Source organism: Haliaeetus albicilla, chromosome 12 (genome assembly GCF_947461875.1).
Source record: "Haliaeetus albicilla chromosome 12, bHalAlb1.1, whole genome shotgun sequence".
Taxonomy (NCBI): Eukaryota; Metazoa; Chordata; class Aves; order Accipitriformes; family Accipitridae; genus Haliaeetus; species Haliaeetus albicilla.
In genome coordinates this window covers 19,256,910-19,276,617 of record NC_091494.1, presented here as the reverse complement: position 1 = coordinate 19,276,617, position 19,708 = coordinate 19,256,910, and the positions used below count along the sequence as shown (strand labels likewise).

General features: G+C 40.6%; 1 protein-coding gene across 6 annotated transcripts in view; it reads left to right on the top strand.

The window, feature by feature from the left end:
- The window catches only part of ARNT2 (aryl hydrocarbon receptor nuclear translocator 2), a 133,274-nt gene that overhangs the window by 8,231 nt on the left and 105,335 nt on the right, over positions 1-19,708 (top strand). The window contains exon 1 of one of the 6 annotated variants that reach the window (XM_069798412.1): positions 3,327-3,345. The exons of 1 other annotated variant lie outside the window; for it this stretch is intronic. Coding sequence is in view for 2 of the 5 variants with exons in the window: in XM_069798405.1 (XP_069654506.1) it covers positions 16,827-16,974 (148 nt within the window). In the remaining 3 variants the exon portion in view is untranslated. Of the gene's footprint in view, positions 1-3,326; positions 3,346-15,741; positions 15,962-16,252; positions 16,505-16,599; positions 16,975-17,939; positions 18,056-19,708 lie in introns of those variants that run through there. 4 more of the 6 variants (XM_069798410.1, XM_069798411.1, XM_069798405.1 and 1 more) reach the window with 4 other exon arrangements.

Here is a 19,708-nt window from a genome sequence, read left to right as displayed (position 1 = left end):
GAAATACTGTGCCACAGAGTTTTCAGAGTGACGTATTATCCTTGTTCATCTGCCTCTTCCAAATTAACATCCACCTAAGCAACTCTCTGCATCTTGGCTAAGGGCCAACCATGTTCTCAGCCCAAGGCAGGGAAAAGGAAGGCTCAGGACTGCTCCCAAGAAACTGCCATCACAAAGGAGGCATTGACAGCCTCGCGAAACCCATGGGGAAGGCCAGGTCTTAAATCGTCACAGATTTACAGCTCCGATTTGTTACTCAACAGCATCCTCGCTGGAAGAAACATGTGGACTTGGAAAAAGTGAGTCTTGAAGGGTGATTGAAAAAAAAGATGACATTAATGATTCTGGCTCTGCACAGTACTCACAGAGAGCCTACTCAGACACCCTGCCAGGTATGTTCAGTGAGCGGGTAGGACTGGGGAGTCAGTTGTGAGCATGGTATTTTAATACTCAAATGCTCTGAACCAGCCATAACCTTCATTGACTTTTCCACATGAAGAGTTCTGGGCCTGGCAAGAAAAAAAAAAAAAGTGCTGCATTCAGAGATATTTGTGTAGGGGCTACAAACATGGGAACGAGATCTTCTGCAGCACCAGTGGATGTCAGTTCAGGGGTGTGAGAACTGGGAGCAGCACGTCTAGTTTCAGGAAGTTCATTGTGTTCCATCAATAGTGATTTTCAGGATTTCTGATGCATTTTTGCTTTGGGTCCCTCTACAGCTCTTGACCCTTTCCCATGAATTCTCTTGCTTTTTTTCTACTCTTATTCAGCGTAACAGGACCAAGCATTGTGTTTGGTTTTCAAACGTAATGAATTGTTTGAACTCACCACCAACAAAACCTTTTTCCTTGGGAAAAAATTATTACAAATAAATAATGAAACATTTTTAATGATCAAAACACTCAGCATCTCTGACTGATGTCATCTGGAGTCTTCCCATTGACACTGATGTCATTTATAGCTGGATAAAGGACAGGAAGATATGCATAGGGGTTAAATATGCATTTTTTAAAATCTGTGCCTTGTTGAAAAGTGACATAGAACACAGGAGACAGAGATAAGGGCTAAATAAATATCTGAATAGATAAATTAATGGTGATATGCTTAAATGGGTAGAATGGATTATCAAGAACTTCATAACAGCTTGCTGGAGGTATTTAAGACTTGCAATCCACTTATAAATTTCATTTTCTATTTGACAACAGGAAAAATATCTTGTCTATTACAAGAAGACAGTACGTGAGTAGGATTAGGAGGGTCTACTTTTATGTTTCTTTCACAGTACCTCACTGAACATAGCACCTTGATATGTATGAAACAAAAATTTCTTCATTTTGATCTGTAATTTTACTGCTGGATAAAGGGAAGGCTGTCCTAGCTCCAATAAAATTGTAAAATATCTTTTCACACAGCTATCTAATACTACTAACACTCACTGAATAGCAAGGTAAAAATGTATTTGCTCTGTCTTCTGACACCCATTCTCGAAGAAGGCATTCCACAGAAAGAAATTACTTTCATCCACTTACATCATTTTGATAATTGGGCTCCCTGTTTTTTCCCCAAATTGTTCTAATGTGATCCATAGGATAGAAACGCAGTGTCTCTGTATCTGTCCATGCATTTTCTTCTTCCAGCACGTATTCCAACAGTAATCTTGTGCCATAAGTAAGTAAATAAAACCAACAACATATATTATTACCTCTTGCTGTTCTGTGTCTGCTATCCAACATTACTTCATAACCCACTGAGTTTATTAGGGGATTTTTAAAAGGCATTTCTGGAAATGCTGGTCAGATGTAATTCCACTGGACTGAAAGAAGTATTTTTTAGCTTTGTGCTGTTCTGTGTCAAAGCCAAATTCATGTCTGGGTAGATATTATTTCTTATTTTTGCCAGATAAGACAGTGATACAACAATACCACTGTCTCTGCATTCCTCCTATTTAGGGATCATTGATTCAGCAAGCTCTTACTAACACGCTGTTATTTGTCTCTTAGAAGCATGTAGTTTTGTGGATCCTAAACTCTTTTTCATTACAAATATGAACTAGTGATTAGTCAGAAATCTTTGCATCTTAGATCTTTTATTTACCTTGTATTCATCCTTTGCACCCAGGGTGTATTTGCCTCAACATCTCAGATTTTTTATGCCCATCCAAATGATGATTTCCCTTGTATGAATTGGTTTTGAGCATTTCTGCAGATCCAAAGTTAAACTTCTTATTTATCTAGATGACAGTAAATAATGCCTTCTCCTCAGGGACACTGGATTCATGGACTGAATCTACTGAAAAATTATTATTGCTAATAAACTAATCTATGTCTTATTTCTGTCCTTACATCAGTCTTTTACTCAACAATGGATCTGACTCAGAAAAAAATTAATTACATTGTCCTTAGTACTGCACCTATGTTAACAGACATGCTATTCCTTCATCAACTTACAGGTAAGATGGGCAACTCACTCCATCCCTGTCTGCTGCTTCTGCCTCTGTGATCTGACTCTTTGTGAAACTAAGGGTTACTTGTACGAGTCAGACTTCCAAGCCCAAATGTCTTCCTAGCTGCAAGCGATGTCCTTAACGGAAATGAAGAATGCAAAACTGTCTTGATAGATAGAATACCTCAATGCCACATAGTCACCAGCCAAATACACTGTGTGTGTTAACAGTGTGGGTACAGAGATGCAAAATTATTGAAACAAATAAGAAAGAGATCTTAACAGTTAAGTAACATTATGGGTTTTAAAATGTTTTTTTTTCACTTTTGGTGTTTTTTTTCTGTGGCTCATACAGCACAAGTCCTGTACACTATCTAGAGTTGCTCTCTTGGTGATTTAAATTATATTCAGTACCTCAGTCTCATTTTACTGTTCATTAATACTCATCTCTTTCTTACAATGAGAAGGTCTTGCATCTGCATACTTCTTTAAACCACTCACACTAATGAGCACTTGCTTGTTACGCAAGAACTGCAGAATTTCATTTAATACTAACATGAAGTAGAGAAGATACTTTAAGAAATGCAATGTGAAATTCTGATCATTGTAAACCTTTTTTCAATAAAAGCAAGCTTGAATGGCCGGTTTTTTTCAGGGTGCATTTGCCCCATACTTTGCCTGTTCGTCGCCTCCTCTTTTGATTTAAAGCTTTGGAAGTAATCAAACACCAAGTTGACAGTAAGAAATTGATGTCATATTATTTGTGGGATAATTTGGTTTTCTCAGAACTCCTGGAAGTCCAAAGGAACTGATCTTGCAGACCTACTCGTTCACATGAGTGAGGGACTTGGAGTCTAGCACTTCTGGCTATTAACTCTGTCTCCATCCTGCTGCTGTCCATAGGTGAGTGTGAACTTCGGGAGAGCCATACCTCAACCTTTAATGCTACAACTTGGCATTTTGTCCTTACGTTTCATTTTGAATGAAAACATTTCATGACATGTGATCCTGCAGGCACTTGTGTTAAGCTGCTATAAAACTGGTCTAATGAAGTCTTAGTTAGCCCCTTAAAATGACAAATCAAGAGATTTTCTGGGACCCGATTCTTCTACTTATGCATGAAACCTTGCGTTCAGAGTAATATCCTCAATTCCAGTGGCTCAGCTGATAGATTAATATACAGTCCAACCTGCATAATGAAAGCAGAATCTGGGCATTCATTTACATCTATACAACATCTGTATAATTTAAATAACCTCTCATGACCCTTGTGTGAATGTTCTTGTTCATGTAATTACAGACAAAAATGATCTTGCCCATTAACGGGTGAACTGTGTATAAATCCTTGATGTTAGGGAGTAGGATTTTGAAATGTAAGTTACATACAGAAAGAATATAACATGCAGAAGAAATTACTCTTGCCAGAAGAAAAGTTGATTCACTGAGTTCTATTTAATTTATAACAAACTTGCCTAATTTCAGTTTCTGTAGCTTCTGTTAAAATATTAAATAACATTATATCAGATACATCCCCTGTGACATTAAAGGAAATGGAAAGCTTAGGCGCACATTAATTGCATTCCAAAACGTGGCATATAGCTTAATAAGCCTAATTTAAAGAACCTTAGAACAATGATGTTTATGCTTTAATTAGAGCAAATGAAAGCTGTGCTGCATACTTTTTGACAAACAATTTTTCTTGTGGGACTAGGCCTTTCTGACAAAATTTCCCTCCAGTATGCCACGTGTCAATCTTGTTACATAGGCAAAATTGGCTTCCTAGAGACGGACACTGGCAAAACAAAATACAAGAATAAAAAGCATTGTGAGAACCCAGTAGACAGTATAGGCAGCTTTAAAGCAAGGCTTTCACAAGAACAGATTGAACTTTCCCAGGAAAATGAAGTCATTTATTTCTCTTTAAGGAGAACACATTAAAAGAACCAGATATGTTCCAAAACCAACAATAACAGTTTAAGATGATAAATGTTATTTTAATGATCCCTATCTACTCTGGTATTCTAATCACAGGACATACGTTTAAAACAGAAAACATCAAAATCTGCAAAGAAACAATTGACATGAGATAAAAACCCCATCCAAAATCAGAGATAGATTAATAGATCTAATTTACTTTAAAGGTATTCACAAACTGTTATAAAAAACAGATTGGTCATAAGACTTAAAGTTGTTACCATATGCATCTCACAGATTCTGTGTTATGTTCCTTATGCTGGCAAACTGACTAATGATTTCAAGACTGTTCCCCAGACAAGAACATGACAATTTTGTGTTGTGCATTAAAGCTCTTTGTGCTCTGCACCAGAATGAAACATAAATTTTGCAGAAGAATTTAGATGTTCTTTCGCAATCTGGTCCAGTAAAAAGGAAATTGTGTAGCAGCTTAATATATATTTAAAACTGAGACTCTTACTGAATGCGGATGAATGATGTATATGTCTACTGCACTTGCATTTACTTTAATTTTGCTTTTTTTTTTTTTAATGCTATAGCCACAATCTCAGTATTTATTATCTTGCAGGCTTTTATATTGAGAACTTCTGCAGACCATTTGGCTGTTGTCTTAGGTATGTCTGGGTTTTTTGCCGTTAAACAGAGTTTGGAGGCACCATAGGATAAGTACAGCAGCCAGGTAGACTTGTTGAAAATAACAGCAGTTTAATTAGTTACTCTGAAACCTAATGGCAGTAATTAAAAATATCAATATTGTCAACAATCCAATAAATAACATTATAATGCTAAGCACACGTATTTGGAAATATAGCCAAAATACTATTTTAAAAAAGCTGATCGTAAAATAAAATTGCAATTTCCCAGGGAATTCTAGCATCTCAAGGACTTTCTTCATTATCAGTTTAAAACCCCTAGCTTTTAGGGGGGCTGATGTGGCAAAAATGCATTCAAGTCCAGAAAGCTGTGATGACTTGCTTCATTTAATAGGACAGAAGTATTTGATGTCGACTTTTGCAATTTATCCTATTTTGACTTTTATACGAAAGTGCTATTAAAATTTATTACAAAAGGTTAAGCCAGATACATAAAGATGGGAAAAAAACCTAAATGTTTTTCTCTGGTTGAAATTAATTATTTTGATATGACTGAAATAAAATTAGGAAGTAAATAATACTTCCTTTTTTTTTTCCAAAATCTTTTTTTTGGGAGAAAAAAAAAAAAAAAAAAAAAAAAAGCATGTTCCAAAGGAACACTTTGATGAAACTACAGATTCTGGGAAAAAATGTTCCATTCAAGAAATGTCAGCAACCTCTGTCTTGGGGCTCATTCAGGCAGTTTAATGAACACAAAAGCTAACACTTTCCCTCCCCTCGTAATCAAGAAGGACTAGAGATACATTTTTTTAAAGGGAAATTAATTTCGGAAAACACTAGAACTGTAGGATGTGTGTGGCATCAGGCCAAGTACTTGGTATTAGCTATTAATTGGAAGTCAGATTCTTACTCCTTTCTGCAGGCATGCATGCCTGAAAAGTGATAAAACCAGGGCAGTTCTATGCAGGACTGTATGCTACAGAAGACCCCTATAAGCATTCCTATAAATAGTCACGCCTGGCTAGCAAGAGGTGCATGCCTAACTTCCAAATCCTGGTAGAATAGAAACTTAGAGTTCATTTATCTTAGATTTTAACAGCCCCAAGCATTAACAGAAAGCCCAGGTGGCTAGAGAACATGTTTCCATGCTCCTCCACACAAAAAAAGATGATGCTGATGAGCTATGCAATGGATGTCAGATGATCTGGGAGTGAAGCTTCAACCCCATGTGATCCGGTGGTGAGGGAAAGCCATGAATTTACTGAGTATTATTTCTTCCGCCTGGCAGTGAAGACAGGAATAAATGAGCAGTTACCACTGAGTTCTTCTCCTCTACTTTAATCCTGAGACATGCCCCGCAGCATGACACTTAAGAATTTGAAAACATTGAATCACACCATTTAATTGTGGGTACTTAAACCTTTGTTTGACTGTGGCAGAGTTTTGATTCTGAAGATACAATACAGAAAAGCAGAAAATTTAGAGTTAATCTGTACTTAAAATTATGGGGTAAATATAGTGTGAACTCCAGAAAAATCATTGGCATTTTAAGAAATTATTTTTCTTCCCTGTTACCACTATTCTGTTGTAACACAACCCAGTGGAGTGGGCTTTGCATGTGTGGCTGTGTGTTGCCAAGTGATGGTTAGATGATTAGTAATTCAACATGACCTTGAATTCTATCACCCACAAACTGGTAATCACACAGCTTATGTCTATTTTGCTATTGCTTTGAGCAGGAGAAGATGGAAGGATTTGCCGCCTTCGTGAATATTTTAGCAGCAGGGCTAATCTGATTCCATATGGTATTTATTAATAGAAGTTCACTTTTTTTTTTTTTTAAAACAATTCAAATAATGTCTGAGAACAGCATTTGATATTAGTCATGATAGTATGAAAATATTGTGTCAATATTTTTTCCATGAAAAATATTGCTAGGAAAGACGTATTTTGCAGATGCTAGTCTTCAGGACACATTCCTACTATTCAGTCACCTGTGCTCCTGGGGTAAGGCAGTGAGAGGTAAAACAAATACCCCAAACACATACCAAAGAATGTGTTCATTGGGAATGAGAAGAAGAGAATGTTCTTCACTAGGAAAAGGCAGAGTACTCAATCTTATTTTTAATGACGGTCTTTCATTTCAGGATGAGATTCTCAAAGGCCTAGTTTCCTCAAGCCTTTTGAAGATCCTAAATTCAGTGAGGCAGCTGAGGGTAAATAGGGGGATGTAGAACTTCTCCAATCCTCATTTTGGCATTGGACAATGTCAAAACAGTGTGCACATTTCTCATTATCAGGCCTTGCCCATTCAAGAAGTGAATCTACCCATGTGCCTCTGTAACATTCAGCAGCTTTTGGGCAGCCTTGTCACGATTAGGAAGTCTCACTGTTCTCTATGGAAATCATCTTTTTCAGGCAGCAGGAGCAGCAGAGGAAGCATTAGACTGATGCTGAGTATGATTAAAGGCAAATTTTGACAAGTATCAGCTGTGTCCAGCACCAGTCCAGGAAGCGTTGGGGGCAGTACTTTCTTGTAATCCCATACTATTACTTAGGCTCTGGCTAACCACATTTCGCATAGCTCCCTCCTGCAGTTGCTCAGTGCTCTGGTCTGTCTCCATCATGCACGGTCACTGCCACAGATGCTGGCAATGTTACTGTAGCATGGGGGAAAACGTGTAGCCCTGTCCAGACAGATACAGCTGCATAGCCTTAATATCCTCCCTACTGGGGTTTCGGAATTAGCATAACCTCTGTGGTCCTCTATAGCTCCAATGCACCAAGGGCATTTCTCGAAAATCCTGTTCTCTGATTTTGCCTTCCATCACCGTTCAATACTCTAATTGATAGATTGTAACTTTGAGGTGAAGCACAACGTGCTCAGAATGGGAAATCCCTGACAAAACCTGTAAACATCACATTACGAAATGATAGCTTAGGCTCTGAAGAATCAGTCACCAATCCACCATTCTTTGGGTCTCTGTGTCTTTATCTGTCCTTCTGCCTCACACCAATGGACAGGATAAAATACATCATGAAAGAGGCAGTATGAAAAACAGTGTCCTGCTTACACCCCATCAACAAAGCTTTAAAGGTATTTCCTTTCCAGGTTTGTTGTGAGCGTGCTGCCCTGGAGTGCGTTCCATGCCCACTCAGGGAAAAACGTTGCTCTGGAGTGGCAGTAAGTGGCTCTTCCAGCAGTGTGAATTGATCTGCTAGACAAACAGAAAAAGCCCGAACTATCAACCTAGCCCTCATCATGCTGCATTTTGCAATACGGTGACCAAATTGTGAAACAGCTAACTACTTTGTCTTCTTTTTTCTTAGACAAAGGTGAGTGGGAGAAGGAAGATGATTATTTTCCAGCTTCCAAACCCCCAAAATGCATTTGCCTAATATTGTCCAGCAGTCTTGTCCTCAGCAAAACTTTGTGGGTGTGAAACACTGGGGCATAGTGAATTCAGACGAGATGAACACAGTAAAATGCATTTCCATCTCTGGTTACCCAGGATATTTTGTGACAGATTCCCCTACTATTTTGTCCATTTCAAAGCATGCACCTCAGGCATTGCTATTCCACAGTCTTTTTCTTATAACCATTCATCTCAGTGTGCCGTGCAGTGCTATTTGCACTGTACCATTATCTCCTGCCCCAGAAGATGCAGCTACAAAACAGGAATCTGTGTGCCAACTCTATCACTCCACTGTTTAAAATCCTGACACTCAGTCTCCTGTTTGAGGGGATCAATACATGATCCAGCCCAGCTGGATAGAAATTAATTGATGTGACATTTTACAATTAATTCAGAACACTGGGCTAATGCTATGAGGGGTTTTAATTATGCAGATGAAATCATCTACTGCATGAATTCCCTTAGTAGCAGCTTGCTGGAAGCTGCAAGAGTACAGCAGAGGGAAGTATAACTCAGTATTTGCCTTGTCTTCACCCTCTTTTCTCAAGCATTGCAGAATTAGTGGACATTGTCAGAAACAAAATGCTTGGCCAGGTGGATCTTCAGTCTGATTAGCTGCTGTATATTTGTAACTGGTTTTAACTTAAATATACTAATGCACTTTTATTTTTATATGTTAGCAGATACAGTAAAAAAATTTGATTATATTTGAGGTGATCTGGAAGTATGGATAAGAAAGAAAAATTATCTGTGGCTATATATCCAGCTATTAAAATATTCAAGATGGTTGTTCCTTCTTTGTTAATGCAAATGCAAGAACCATAAAGCATATGGTAAGGGATGCTCCATCACTTTTAAAGCACACTTTTGCTAATGTAGAAATGAATTATGCTGCATTCCATAATTCAGGGATTAGATTTTTGAACATAATTAAGCACGTACTGTCTGGTCTTTCAGACACAGGTACATGTGTTCAGTTTGTCTATTTCAGAAATAAAATCAAGTAGGAAGCTACCAAAAATATTTCGTGCAAGCTTTTAAATGAAAGGGTGTCCTGAGAATTTGCATAATATTTTACTTGTGAAATGTAAAACCTGTCATAAATCATAATTCAATTTATAAGACAATTAAATGCATGTGTTTCTGTTCTCTTTTACGGTTCATGGAAATTGTTATCTTGTGTAGCTGGAGAAGAAGAGGCTAAAGAAAGCAAAAAAGGAGCACATTAGAATAGAGGGCAAATATCAGCCAGCCACTTCCTTCGCATATTTGGTTTTTTCCAGCTGTCCTGTGCTCAGCTGAAATAGCACAGCATGCTTCAGATTCCTCATAATTTCTTATTTTCCTTAGGACACAAATTGCCTTCTACGTCTCATGGGACACAGACAGTTTTGTTGCAATTAACTGTGAGAGATTTTCTGCCATTTTAGTCTTTTTGCAGCTTACGATCTTCAGTAAATCTCTCTGATGAGATAAAGCAAACTCTGTAAAAAGAATAGAATGTTGTTTATAAAACTTACCAAAACACTCATCATAAATTCTTATTTCAAACAAAGCAAAGGCCCCCACTCAGTTGGCAGCACTATTTTTCCAATATACCATGTTCTTAAAGTATACTTTTCAAACCGCATTGACTTAAATGTAAACATTTCCTGGTCCTACTGTTAGTTTTATTGTATGTCAGAACGTATCAATCTTTTGTGGATTACAGACAGATCAGTTCTATAAATATTGTAAAACCAGAAATCATGAACCAAGAAATGGAATGCTTTTGTCAAGATGTGTGGATGTTACATTATTTGAATCCTTATATTTTACTGCATTCATAGACTTTGTAATAGAGCAGATGGGGCAGCAGGGATCTGGGAAATTGGCAGTTTGGTCCCACCCTGAGCAATGAGTGAAAAAAAGGCCCTTTTCCCATGCAAAAGACCAGCTCTTGTTTTACTGTTAATTTTTATTAAACTGACTGATTTTTTACTCCAGCTAGTTATATAGAACTAGTGAGTTGGGGGGGATGCCACATAGTGGCAAAATTCTTAAAGAAAGCCTTCAGCTTGCTGGAGCTAATAGTGATGTGCATGTTTGTTTCTGCAGAATTTAGCTCAGGCCCTTATTTCTGAAAGTGGAAAGGGATAAGATGTTCAGGACTATCTACTAACTTGGAACTCCATTTCTATGTCTCCAACCCAACAGGTCTCACCCACTTCATGCTTTAAATCATAATATCCTGATTAAAATATACCAGAAACACATCCCTTCAAATGAATAAGCTTTTATTTTATTTCAAAGTGAGAAACATGGCATTTGGGGGAAAAAAGGTTTGATGCATGTACTTCTGATCTCTGTGTCAGTTTGCTGATTCAGGCCCCAGTGCTGTTTCTGGGATCTATCTTTTTGTTCGTGTCTTGGTAAGTAGACCAGTATTGTTTACAGCTTTTTGTTTTTTTACCCGTTTGCTTCACAGAATGGTTTCAAGGATATAGTTACGTATGCACTGTGGAAACTATATTCCCATATGCTATGTGGTCAGTTTTGCCTGAGGTAACCACCAACAGCCTCTATCATCTTAATGATGTCTATTGTTCGCAGTGCTTCTCCCAGTGAGTGATGTTAATAGCAGGAAATAAAATAAAATCTGCTTAGTAAATATTGTAAAGAAAACAAGTTATGTGTTAATGTGTGTGCACCAGCTATTCCTCTCTTAGGCCTGATAATCAAGTTTCATTGTTTAAATTTCAGTTGTTAATACATGGTTAAATTTATATAAACTTAGAAGAAGCTTGAAATGTTAGAGCTGAAGTTGACATAAAAGATGCCCATGTGTTTGGTTCCTGGTCCATACTTTTACTAGCACAGGAATACTTGTCTGATCTCGGTTACATTTCTGCCACAGACATTTCACCTTTAGGAGTGTTTCTCTAATGCTCAATGTCATTTCCCCTAAAGGAAAACCATTGCAGAATATAACAGCAATAACTGTAGAGAACATCATAGAAATTACATTTCTATACCTCCAGGACTGAATAGACATTAATATAACTTCCACATTCTTATCCAGGTATTTTATTGCATTTTATAGGAAGAATACAATTTTCTCTTAAATTATATGGGATAGTTTAAGGAACAAGGTTGTAATTTCCTTAACAAATGCTTTTAAGACCTCTCTATGATAGTTCATGTTTTAAATTTCATCATTTTCTCTATAGCTTATTTAGGCAAGTGTGGTCATCCATACGTGACGAAACAAATTAAAAAGGGCATGTAATGTTCCAGTTCCGTGTACTTGGGTGGATGGGGTTGCTTAATATACATATATCATACTCGTTGCAAACTATCCAAGACTTTTGGATGAATTGGGTGCAGTATATTACCTCAATTACAATGGAAACACAGATCAAAGAATGTAGCTGGGAGGTCTTATTAAAGTATGAGACTTCATTAAAATGTCCCTGGTTTTGATTATACTGGATTAAAATGTCTGAAACTTCACTTAGCTCCTTCATGTCCCCAGAAAAGAAAATTCTATTGGGGAACTGTAGGTTCAAGGTTTCAGACCTTGTTTTTCAATTCTGTTAAAGTGGAATTTTCATAAATTGGTAAGAAAAGCCAAAGACCTTTTTTATCCATTTTTGACACTAAACATATATTCTCATTTTCTTCAATTTATTACCTTTTTCTTTTGTAATTTTTTGCTTCTGGACTTTACTCATTCACATGCAGTAAACCATCTCAGAAAGACTTCAGTTTTTCAAAGGAAATGATAAAAAAAACCCCTTTCTTCTATTTAAAAGAAATAACAATCTTTTAGAAATTATTAGTTCATGGCATGGGATGAAAACACATAAAAAGTCACACAAGTCCAGGTTTTCCAATTTGCAGGCCAGTGCTGAACTTTCAAAGGAAAGGCGTTAATGAAAAGCAGTTACAGTACGCTGCACCGCTCGGCTGATCTATTACTAAAGTTAGTGCCAAGATACAGAATACACATGTACACTGAGCACTACTATCAGTGATAATAGCCCTCTAAATTGGAAACAATCATGTAAAGACACCTAACAGACATTCTCTGGTACATAATAAGAAGATTGTGATAAAAATCACTTTTCTTAATTCATTTACTTTCCTGTTGCTACACATCATGTCAACACTTGTTTATAATTATATTAATATGGTAAGTGAAACACCCCCTGTTGTGCCACATGAACAGTAAAAATTTTGTATATTGCTATCTTGCACATGTATTAGATTTTGCGCTTGGTATTACTGTAGCGCTGTTTAATCTCTCAGCAAGTGCAAAGGTAGAGTCCAGCGCTGTCCCTGCTTTTGTTTTTAGGAACACTATTCCATAGGAATTAGGCTTTCAAGGTACACAGCTTGGCATGAACTTGGAGAAACACAAATTCAGTAACTAGATTGATTTCATGCTTTAGTGTATATGTGTTCTTTGTATTACAGTGAAAGTAAAACACGGAGCATGCATTTCCACCATTACTAGAACGTAATTTTAAGAGCAGTGATGGTTTCTCTCTTCAGTTACCAGTGTTACAGATCTCACCACAGACATGGAAAGGCTCAGAATGAGATAGCAAGGAAGTCGTTTATTACAGATAAACAGGGAATAGTTCCATTCATTTATGGATTGTTTCAAGGATTCTCAAAGACCCTGCTAATACTGCCTATTAAGATAGAGAAGATGGGGAGGAGAGAAAATCAATCTCATTTCTCAATCTATTTAAGTGAACAAAGAACTGCGTGTGAAACCGAACAGAGCGAGTCAACAAAGCTCACACCAAACACAAAGGAAAAGAAGCTTTATTTTGCATAATTATGTCTGAATCACAGTAGATTTGACAGAACGTGTTCCATTCTAAGCCCTAAGGTCTTATTTAGGCAGAGCACAATATCAAATATACTGGCTGTAATGTGCTCTTTCTGGACTAATCTAATGTCTCATGGGATATTACGCAAGAGGACAGCACACACAGTTGAATGTTTCACAGGTTTATATTCAGTCGTTCTATGGCTTATTCCATACGTCTATTGAAAGCTACGATAGCACACTGTCAGATCTCTCTGGGTTTTTTTCTTCCGGGGTAGCTTCCTTATCTCTAAAATAGAAATGAAATAAGAAATATCAATGCTTTTCTGGTAAGACAGAGATAAGGTTTAACCCATGAAGATGTGTAAATGCCTTCAGAGGACACTTCAGAAGTGCCTAATGCTATAAATTATGGTTTTATAAGGTATTTTACTAACATTATAGTATTAGGGGTTTGGCCCTTTATGCATGTATGTAACTTGACATAATGGTAGCTCACGGAAAAGCTTTCATGAGCAGTATTACCTGTGCAATTTGAACACCAGACTTTATAGACACCTAAAGGAATTGAGCTATGACCTGTTTCCTACAGCAGGGTAAGCTATTTCGAATGTTGCTTTCCTCATTAAAGGTAAGAATCTAGAAATACTGTGACCAAGGTTCTCTCAAATCACAACAACGTTTTATCTGAATGGAAATAAGCTGTATTTACAAAATTGCTGATATTAGCACAGTCTTCTAGTATTAGCAGGGTAAATGCCTTAAGATAAGAATTAAGATTACCTGCTGAGCATCCAAAACACCACAGCATCAGGAGGCACTAAAGCAGTAAGATGCTTAGAAAAACAGCTCAACATCTGATAGGCAAAAGCACAATAAATCAAAGATAAAGTAAACTTTCTAGATAAGCAGGGGCATTTTAATGCTACTCTGATTAAACTCATCTACAGGTAAACGAGTAAACACAGCCTCCATGCTTTCTCCATCTTTCTGCCAATTTACACCTTAATGGCTAAACTGTTTCAGGTTACTTATTCAGCAAAGCAAGGGATTGATTTGCAACTTTTCATTTTGAGTGCTGCCATTAACTTCTGCAGGGCTGTTCAGGGCAACTGAGCACAGCCATTGGGAGACGTTTAAAGATTAACAGGCCTTTGCAGCATTCCAGGGGTGTGAAAAAGCCATCAAAAAAAATTTTTTTTTCACTATTACATACATACTACACATGACTGCTGCAGTTATTGCACTGGTGGTTTTTCACAAATCTTGTAGTTTGATGATTCTATTATACTGGGGTTTTTTTCCCCTTAAAGACTTGAGTTATGAGAAAAATCTCAGATTTCATTCAAAGGGTATTTTTTAGTCCTTGTGTTTGTAATGGAAAGCCTTAAAATGTGAGCCGAGTGAGTTACACAGGATCAGTTGTTCAGTTGCACTGCTTAGCTTGAATGTGAGCGTAGTGTGAGGTAAACCACGGTTTTTAGAGGGATACAATACAACTCTTGTACTCCACCCGGAGGAGCGCAGAATGACCTGTCTCTGAATTCCTGGATATTTTTTTAAAGAACGCCAAGAGTTATTACATTTGCCTTTGTAATTCCAGGAAATCAGTATTAACAAAGGACTAAGATGTTTCCGTATAGCACTATCCACTCGAAGCACCAAGTCCTCCATCTTACAGTCATACACTTAGCGTGCTTATAACGTGAAGATGACGCCACGGCTCCTCTTTTCCCCCAAAAGCTCTAGGGCTCACTTCACGCTTGACCGAGCTGAATGCCAACCCCGTGCCAGTTGTGTGTGTTGATCCCGGGGAACCACAGGAACAGCACTCCTGAAGCCCGAGCAGAAGCAGCGCTGAAGAGGTATGGAATCCTGGGGCTCCATCCCACTTCCACCTCCCAGAGGACATCCATCATCGTCTGGTGATGACAGGGATAGCACTAAGGCTGTTTAATGGTTCCCCTCCTGCACCCTCTCAGCAGGGCCCTCAGTTTCGGTAGTGGCAGGTGGCCCTCCAACCACCCCTCTCCTCAGTTTTGGGTGGTGGCAGGCTGCACCCCAACCTCCCCCCCCTCAGTTTTGGGTGGCGGCAGGCTGCACCCCAACCCCCCCCTCTTAGTTTTGGGTGGCGGCAGGCTGCACCCCAACCTCCCCCCCCTCAGCTTCGGGGGCAGTCAGCGCACCAACGGCCACCCCGCGCCCCTCTCGCCCGCGCACGGGCCTCCCCCAGAGCCCTCTCCCTCAGGGGAGTTCGCGCCCTGTGAGGAGCCGCGCGCACTAGGAGCCGCCGGTTCGAGCCCCGCGGGCGGCGGCTGGTTTGGGAGCGGGGCGAAGGGCACGTTCGCCCCGCTACTTGCGGGGCGAGACGCCGGGGGGGGTCCCGCCCGGGCGCCGGCGGACGCGGGCCCAGCGCACATGTGCGGCTGCCCGGCACATGCTCACTGTGCGCGGCGCATGAGCAGACGCGGCGCGGGGGCCATCGGACATCTTGGGCCGCCCCGCACGGAGCGGGGAGCGCCGCCGCCGGGCCCCGGGGCGGGAGCAGCCCGCCGCCCCTGCGCCTCCCGGCCCGGCCCGCCCGCCCTGGCGCCGGCCGCCTTCCCCTCCCCCGCCTCCCCCGGGCTGCTCAGAGCATCCCTCCTCCCCTCTTGCATTTGTCTTAATTCTTCTCAGAGACAAGATGGCAACGCCGGCGGCGGTAAACCCTCCCGGTGAGTAGCTGCTGCTGCCGTCGCCCCCTGCGCTGCAGGGAGTCCGTCTCGCCCCATGTGGCCCCGCCGCACAACACGCCCCCCCCCGCCCCGCCGCCGTAGGCACACACCCGCCCCTGGGGACGGCGCGGTCCCCGCAGCCGTCAGGGCGGGCAGCCCCCCGCCGCCCTCCCCTGCGCCCCCGGCCTCGTCCCGCGGGTCGGCGGGGGCCGCTGGCTGCGGGCCGGGGGGGGGCGCGACGCCGGCGGCGGGGAGAGCCGGGCCGCCCCGGGCGAGGAGCCGCCCTGGGACCGCGTGGAGCCGGAGAGCTGGGAGCCCTCGGCGGGTGTCTCAGGCTGCAGGAGTCCGGCTGCCTCCTCTCGCTCCGGGGTGTTGCCGTTGGGCGTAGGCGCCGCAGAAACGAACAGTTTTGCATAAGCATACGCGGTCATATGGCAGGAAAAAGAGAGGACGTGTTCCCCGGCCGAAGCCGGGCGGGAAGGGTGGCGGTGGGGCAGCGGGTTTCGGCTGCGCCGCGCTGACCTGTGCCTGCCCTGGGAAGCGGTAGGAGTATTTGCTTTTCCTGCCTGTGCGTTGGCCAGGTTTTTTGTCGGGAGCCAAAACCGGCTTGTGAATCGTTGCTCGGAACCAAAACAGGGTGTCAAAACTGACTTAGGGCACCTCAGTGCGTGCAGGGTCTTTGCCGTGGGCTTATTTTCTTGCCAAAGGATGCAGGAAATACTTTCTGTTAACGCTACATTTATTAAGAGAAGAAACTTTCCAAAATTTTCTCTTTGGTTTTTTCGTGAGAGAAGAGATTCCCTAACGTTGTGTTACGTGTCTGTGAGATGCAACGTCTATTTTGTTGATCGTGTGATGGAGTGAAATGGCTTTGGATGAAATGCCACAGTACATATTTTGGATATGTACTTGGATCAACTTAGCGTTGGATCAACAAGTATCTGACACTAAAATAAGGGGGCCAACGGATCTTGCACTGGGCTTAATGCTAACGAAGAATATTTTTATCAGAGGTGGATTCCGGTTTTACTTGTTTTAATATGTGATCACATTTTGCCATTTTCTGTAGAGTCGGGTTCAGTTCTGAAAATGAAGGACTTGCTCAAGTAAATGCCAACTAATGTTTAAAGGTTGTTCTTTAGATTAAATCCTGATGTAGTCGGTTGTGTAGCTGTCACACTGAAAGTAAATATTATGATATAAACAATTAATTTGGTTCTGTAAGTGTCAACAAAGTAAGCAGAAACAGATCTTTGCCAATCAGGTTAAGTTTTAATATCGGAATTCTATATAATAAATGAAAATCAATATGTAATAGAATGTTATTACACGAATATTTAGCTTCCAGGTTACTATGTCGCACATGGTAACAGAGTTCCATTGCGTGCAATCAGTGAGCTGTTTTGCCGACAAAGTAGGATACGAACGGCCTTCTTTGACTTAGGTTTGGTTTGCCATTCTCCTTATCTGCTCCTCCAAGGAGCACTGAAGGGACAGCCCTGACGACTTAAGAGGTCTATGCTGAAACTGCTGAATTATAGTAGAGCCTGGTGGCCCTTTTGCACCAACCATTTCTGCTTTCTGTTTTCACCTGCCTGCAGCTGAAGCCACAAAAAGATGTGGTTGCGGGGTGTATGGTATGCACGCACCGCAGAGCAGCCTCAGAGTTGTTCTCCCATGACCACTTTGTGAATTTAGAGAGTGTAATGGGATTATTGAAGAAACATAAAAAAATACAAGGGAAACAAGAGCCAAATGTGTTTGCTGTATGCATCTCTGTGCAATGATCTAACACAGCTGAAGCTGACTTGCAGTTTGGTCCTCAAACTCTCTTGAGCACGGATTGCCGGTCCACTGGAAAGATGAGGAAACGTGTTGGTTTCCTGAAGTGAACCAATACGTTCTTCTTCAAGGCTGAGGTTACAGAGCATTATTTCACTCCTTGTCTAGGCAGTTGGAACAGATCTGAACTGAAAGACACACACACTGGCTGTTGATGGTCCTCCCACGTTTTCTGTGTGTGAGCGTTGCTGTCAGACAAACGTAGTGATGCATGGACAAAGTCAAGATGAGGAGTTTTTGAGCTGTAAAGAGGTGAGGAGAGGAGACCTTCGATCTGTAGCGTAGTGCTGTGTTTGCTCTACCACAGACAGCAGAAGATAGAGCTCCATGAAATAGCTTGATTTATGCTGTGTTTTTTTAAAGTCATAATCTGTTGCTTTTGTTATTGTTTTGGATTAACTACAAAGCATTGCAGAGAAACAATCAAAAGCTGTAGCGAGAGGATTTTAATACTGCTATTTTCTCTTGGGGCCAGATCCTCAGCTGGAGTAATGTGAAAGTAGCCCTATTAGTATTGGTGAAGCTGTGCCGCCTTATGCCAGTTGACTTTCTGATCTGCAATGTTAGGGGAGCACAATAGAGAGATTAACTTGTTAAGCATCTTTAATGATGATTAGAAATTACAATATGATTAAATTTTTATTAAGCAATTGTCTGGGGTTCTAATAACAGTTGATAATTTAGGCAGGACATTAACTTGCAGCTACCACAATACAAATACATGTGATTTTAGTCATATTCTAGATAGTGGAATGGGGATTAGCGGAGACAGAAAAGCTGGGTGTTCTCCAGAAAGTCTTTCAGTGTGGGATCTCCTGGTACAGAACCATGCACTGCACTGCAGCATCATCATCTTTCTCGCGTTAGAGGCAGATTTATCCATTTTCCCACTGATCTTTTTATAATGGAGAGTTTGAGTTATGAAAGTTGGTGGAAGCAGGAGTGGTTTGCAGCCTGTCCTGGCTAGGGCTCACGGGAATTGCAGCATCAGGGACCGAATCGTGGTGGGGCCATCCCTGTGGGCTTCCTGGGCTGCGTTCGATCTAAACTGATAGTTCTTTTTGGTGAAGGTGTTTGTCCATAGCTGCAACTAGACATCACACTGTCAAAACTGGGGGGCTCTGTGAGATAGTCGTCTTCTTTCTTCCTCTTCCCGCATGCTTAGCCTTGGGAATGGGATCTGGTTAGAAGTACTTTGTTCATTTTTCGTAATCTGGATGACTAACTGAAGTGTGAAACACAATACAGGTGTGTGGGAAGCTCATCTGCATTGGCACAAAGCATCAGAGTTAATTTATTTCCTCCTGAAATAAGATTGGCATATTAAATGGAATTTAAGAACAAAAAGATTGTGGAGGTGTAACAAGCATTTCATAAATTACTGCTTGCAGCAAAGTAACTTAGTGCCATGTCTGTTTTAAATGTATATATTTTTGGAATGCAAACTTGTCCATAACTGTTGCTACTTTGGGGTCAAATTTTGCTTAACTTGAGTGCAGTACGTGATGTGGTGATTCTTGTATTAGCCAAGTTGGGATGAAAATGTAAAACTCTTAATGAATTCAACATTTTCTTTTCCTGAGACATTACTTCGTCTTGGGTGATGAGTTCGGTCTGATGGGTGGTCCCAGAGCAGCAACTTTCTGCCGTGATCAGGTGGTGTGAAATGAACTGGTTGTATCCTTTCAGTTCTCCCTGGTGAGGTATCCCTAGATGGAAGGGCCACCCTGGGTGGTACCCACAGATGTATTGCCAAATGCCACAAATTTGTAAGTCAAGTCAGAAGAAATAATGAGATTTCAGAGTTTATCAAGAGTTACACTAGAGGGTGAATCCTGTAGGATGCATTTTTTGGCTATGTTTTAAGACTTTCTAATCCTTAGGATTGTATTCTTATATTTAATT